The sequence below is a fragment of the Panicum virgatum genome, chromosome 3K, assembly GCF_016808335.1.
Source record: "Panicum virgatum strain AP13 chromosome 3K, P.virgatum_v5, whole genome shotgun sequence".
NCBI classification, from domain to species: domain Eukaryota; kingdom Viridiplantae; phylum Streptophyta; class Magnoliopsida; order Poales; family Poaceae; genus Panicum; species Panicum virgatum.
The window spans coordinates 42,075,679-42,080,905 of record NC_053138.1 but is presented as its reverse complement, the minus strand read 5'-3'; the positions used below and the strand labels follow the sequence as shown (position 1 = coordinate 42,080,905).

General features: G+C 49.7%; 1 protein-coding gene across 1 annotated transcript; it reads right to left on the bottom strand.

Annotated features, from left to right (window-relative positions):
• Positions 1 to 475: 475 nt before the first annotated feature.
• Positions 476 to 1,852, bottom strand: LOC120701464 (expansin-A33-like). Its single transcript, XM_039985499.1, has 3 exons — positions 1,667 to 1,852; positions 1,231 to 1,549; positions 476 to 1,116 (listed from the first exon to the last, which is right to left on the bottom strand). The coding sequence occupies exons 1-3, from the start codon at positions 1,794 to 1,796 to the stop codon at positions 807 to 809; spliced, it is 759 nt and encodes a 252-aa protein (XP_039841433.1). The 5' UTR covers positions 1,797 to 1,852; the 3' UTR covers positions 476 to 806.
• Between the last annotated feature and the right edge of the window lie 3,375 nt (positions 1,853 to 5,227).

Sequence of the window (5,227 nt, the reverse complement as noted above, 5' to 3'; positions counted from 1 at the left end):
CGATTACTACGCTTCCTCACTGGTGCCAAACTTCTGATCGCCCACTCGTACGGCGGTGTGGGAGATGGAACGCCTCAACCTTGCCTGGAGGCGGAGGTGCGGGTGAGCCGGCTGTGTTGCCCTGACGATGATGCGTGGCCAAGGTATCACTTCGGCTTCTCAAGACCAGCAAAGGATCACTAAGCAGATCACCCAACGTCCGTGAGTAACTTAGTGCAACATTGCAAATTTCATTGGATCAGCAAAGAAAAGAAATCTTCGAAAAGAAATCTTCTTCCGGTGACTAGATCAAACCCGATGGGAACCACAAGAATCCTTGGAATGAGATTCGAACTTAGCACCTTTTGAAAGTTTGAGAAGAGTTGCCCTCAACAATTGGAGGGTACAATGAATGTTCCGTAATATTGCATAAACAACAAGTCTGCATGTTGTCTATATAAACATCAAGTTTTAGTTGACGGGTGGTAGTAACGTCTTCGAATAATGAGTATGCATTATTTGCTCCATACACATGTTCCTTGATTACTTAGAGGGCTCCGAGATCCCAAGCCGCTGACTAAGTAGTATGAATAATGCATGTGGTTACAGGTAGCAGAACTTCGAAAAATCATCAATCAGAATAAAATGGATGGATACTTAGAAATGAGCAGGGTTCAATGCCTATCTACGCCTATGTGGGTACGGCGGCATCGATCGATCATCTTAGGGTTCATAGTAATAGTATGTCAAATATATGTATAGCTATATACTAGTTCCACGCCGATCTCTCCGCTCCGGTGATGCATATATGTTCAGGTAGCAAGCCGCTAAAAGTTTGCCCAGCTGGTGGTGTAGGTTGCCCCGAAGTACCAGTTGGACGGGACGACGTTCCACACCGTCACCACGCGGCCGTCGTCGGTCTTTACCATGAAGGACAGGCTCTGGCCGTTGAGGTACGCCGTGCTCTGCCAATTCATGCCCCAGTTCCTGCTCATCGTCAGCCAGTTTGTGTTGGTCCCCTTGATCCACATCTGCGACACCACACCACTGCCGCCGACGTTGGTCACTGTCACGAGCTCGAAGTAGTCCCTCCCGTTGATGGTGAACCTCATGCCGCCGCTCCTCGTACATGACACCCTGGCAGCAGTCAATAAGCACATTGAAGTTCATCACATCGATCGTACGCAGAAGATTCATGCTTGAGCTAGCATATTGTCTTTGCATCATTTCTGAAAATTCTCTGTATATTACCTCTGGTAGTTAACCGCGACGATGCCGGCTTGGTAGATGGCGATGGAAGTCCAGGCGGGCTGCGACATGTCGAAGTGTCGGCGCGGCGGATTGCACCAGCCACCGTTGTCGCTGGCCAGCGCCCAATTTGGCGGGCAGAAGTTGGTGGCTGTGATGGTCACCGACGTGCCGGGCTTGCACCATCTGCTCTTGCTAGTGTCGCAGACGATGGTGTAGCACGCGCCGCACATGGCGCCGTCATTGAAAAGCGCCGTGCTCAGAGCCGCGTTGCTCAGCCCATAACCGGCGCTGTACAGGTTGCCGTACCCGCAAGCGCCGCCTGCAAGCACGAGATCGTTTCGACCGTCTCTTTAGATCACATTATGGGAGGATAGAGACAAGAGCTTCTTTTCTGAACATATGAAGGTGTAGAACTGGAGGGGGCATAGGAACAAACCCATTGTGCCGGAGCCGTCGCTGCCACCATAGAACGTCGCCGTCGCAGGCGACCAGTAGTACTGGGCGTCTACTGCATGGGAAGCCAATCTACACAGCAAAGAGAGAAGAAGTACCACTAGTTTTGCCATTTGCGATCTACCAGTGCAAGTGCACGCTAGAGAGAACAGGAAGCAACCTTTGTACTCTTTTGGGTTGCGTTTGTGTTTGCGTTCAGTCGCACTCCTTGACCCATGGATTTATAGTAATGGAATGATGAGCCTCCAACTGTTACAGCAGTAGTTAGTAATCAAGTTGCAGGTTCGTTACTGATCTTGGTACTAGCGAGTAGCGCGTGGTCATTTCAATCTGCTTCATCTGTTCGTTCATTGACTTTGATACACGGCAAGTTTTGAAACTGATACAAAACAAATATCTGACGTGTTCTCCATGTTCGTGAGGCTGTAAAAAAGTTTTCTTTGTCTGCAGAAATTCCCTCGTCCATGTGCCCTAACCATAGATTCCTACTAAGGCACACTGTCGAGCATGTGATGGGGGAATCCTTACGCTGAAAATTTCAACCAAGAAGCGGTGGAAAGAAAATTAAGTATTTCCTGTTAAGTTGACATGTGAAGTCGGTGGAAACGGAGAGAAATACTTAGAGCACTACACTATAACATTAGATTAATGATGGGAGTCAGTCGGTAAAAGTGCAATAAAACAAATGGACAGTTAGTGGGTAGAGCTAACCAATGAATGATTCTTGTTTTATAGAAAAACCATCCGTCAATAAATGTATCCATATTTTCTTATGAATGGTTAGTCGGCAAATCTTAATAATACGTCAAACGGTCAGTTGGTAAAACACCCATTTTGGGTGCCGGTCGTTTTCTAAATTTATTTTGCGCGCAAGCATCCTAGCTATTTTTAGGAGCGCGGCCCTTCTGGCCTCAAACTCAGTCACATAAACCCTAGCGTCGTCACCCACCAGCCGAGCCCCGCCTCCTGCCGGACACAGCGCCGCCTCCCCACCTGCTCGCACTCGTGCCCGCCCGACACAGCGCGCCGCGCCGCCCCGCCCTCCTTGCACGCGCGCCACTCCTTCCACCTCGTCCCACAGCGCGCCGCCTCGTCACCCTGTGCTGCTCCGCCCACCTCGTCCCGCGGCGTGCCGCTATGGCCAACTCTTCACACTTCGTGCAGCTCCAGCCACCACCTCTTGCCGGCGCACCGCTCCATTGGAGATCCGCCTCTCTTGCCTTTGGCACCATCGGGTAGGCCGCTCGTCCGATCCCAGCTCTCTCCTCTCTGATATCTGCCCGCCCCATTCCTTACCTCTCGTCACCACCCCCAAGTTCCAACTAGGCATTGCCTCATGCATGTGTCTACTGAACTAAGTTCAGATCTATTTGCCCCCGGAGAAGATGTTAATTTTTATTACCAGCAGTGTTGCGAAAAGTATGGTATGTTACAATGTCTTGCAATGAAGCATGATAGAAATGCAATATAGTAACGAAAAGTCAATATATGTAGAACAGATTTGCCCCAGAGAAGATTGTTTCAGACTGTAGCAGTGTCATCAAAAGTATGATAAAATGTATCCAAAAAATATCAACTAATGAGTTGACACCCTGCTTGCTTGTTTCTCTTTTATGTAAACATTATTTTTGTAAAACGAAAACCATTCGGTGTCATATATCCGTTACGCGTGCATTTGCCACGTACAAGTACTGTTTCTGAAACTTGAGGTTGTGGCTTTTCTGCTGTCTGAACTTTGTTGATAGCAAGGAGCAAGCTAGGGTCTACGAGGGTATGTTCTTCAGCAAATTATAAGCTTCCTCACGGGCCCATCGTCATCATGCACTAGTTGTAGCCTAGAAGTACCTTCTAGCCGGACGGATAAATTCAACTATATGGACGTCGTCGTTCTAAACTCAAATTCCCCTGCAGGTCAACCATGCACTAGTTGTACCGCCCATATTTTAACATCCATAAAATTCACTTGGTGCTACTTAGTCGTGATTAGTTTAACTAGATGGAACATGAGGAGCCCGCGAACTAAGGGTCTTCGACATGATAACATGGAGAATTTACGGCCATACTTGGATCGGAACACATTAGAATCATTATATGTTAAAAGGCTTCTCTGAATTCCAGAAGAGCTGACACATTGCTAGCCCTGGAGATTGGCAAGTACGTCTACGATGGTTAAGATTCCATCCCCATGTTAGGATTACTTCTCCGATCTCTGTTGGTTGGACTTACATGCGCAACGCACATGCCCTCTAAAAGAGATAAGCCCTTACATATGGGCTCTAGTCTACCCCATAAAGCATGGATTAAATTTTTCTAGATCCACCGAACAAAACGCCCCTCACTGAGTAGCTAAATCGTTGTGCACCCAGAAAAGTGCACCCACAAATACAACTCCATCAAAATATATGGCTCACAGTCCTTATATCATGTGCTCAACTCAATTCAATGGCCGATGTTCTTTGGATCTGCTGGCTTCAATGCGCCCCTTCGTACCGCCTCCCTGTCGCGCGACACCTAGATCAATCGGCCACGGTTCGATTCCCCTACTCCCCTTTTCTCTTTTTCTCCGCCAAATCATGTGCCTTCGGACAGGAAGAGATGCACTCTCTCGACCCTTTCGTCTCTATCCTCTGCTATAGTTGAGAGAGGCGAAAAGGGGGCGATCACCATTTTCGGGGTTATGCCGGCCTCCTTCATCTGAGGCGGCCGGGGAGGCGTCGGAGAGGGTGGAGGCCCGGGGAAGTGCCATGCGGATGTACATAGAGTAGCTAGGTCTAGGGTTTGCTCGCCGGCGGTGGTCGTTGGCGGAGCTAGGTTTAGCCAGGGGAATGTTTCTCTGCAGCTTGCATTCCGGGGTGGCGACAACGAGGCGAAGGTGGCGGCGTCGCGAGGAATAATGCTCCACCTCCTCCTCACCCCGATGGTACTCCAATTTGGTGCCACTGGCGAGGTCAGGAGCTGCTGTACAAGAGTACGGGCTTGGATCTTCGTCGCCTTCCAGGTGATGTTGCTCTTGCCCTTTTGCTTCAAGGATGCGAGATGTGTTGTGGGTGTTGTAGATTGTGGCCGGCTGGATCTGCCTTGGTCTTCCCTCGGAGGCGGGGTCCGTCCATGGTGAGCTTAGATCCAGGAGCGGGACGGGTCGCGGCACTGCCCCGGTCGATGGGCGACCGCCGGTGGCTTCATCCCGGCTTTCACAACGGGTGTCTTTTTCAGCTCCTTTCAACGTTTGTGGGCGATGGGACTCTTCCTGCTCGAGGTGATGCCCTGCGTCTTTTTTGGTGGTGGTAGTTGGCGATGAGGACGACGAGTGTCTTCGGCTCGCATTGGATCCAGGGACTTTAGTGTAATTTTTATTTTCTTTCGGGTCCTTAGTGCAGTTTGGCTGGGACAGCTGTTCCTGTATCCTCCTCGTACATCTATGTATTTGTATGTGTACTTGTACGTTTTCTTTACCTAGAAATTCAGACACGTATTATAAAAAAATCATGCGCCGTTGCTTGGGGCTTCGGGCAACGCCTGAGCGGGTGCGGCGCACACTTCAGGC

Coding starts and splice junctions, on each gene's coding strand:
- LOC120701464 (XM_039985499.1), bottom strand. CDS start 1,796: ATGGCAAAACTAGTGGTACTTCTTCTCTCTTTGCTGTGTAGATTGGCT. Junction 1,550..1,666: donor CGACGGCTCCGGCACAATGG/GTTTGTTCCTAT, acceptor TCGTGCTTGCAG/GCGGCGCTTGCGGGTACGGC. Junction 1,117..1,230: donor GTCGCGGTTAACTACCAGAG/GTAATATACAGA, acceptor GACTGCTGCCAG/GGTGTCATGTACGAGGAGCG.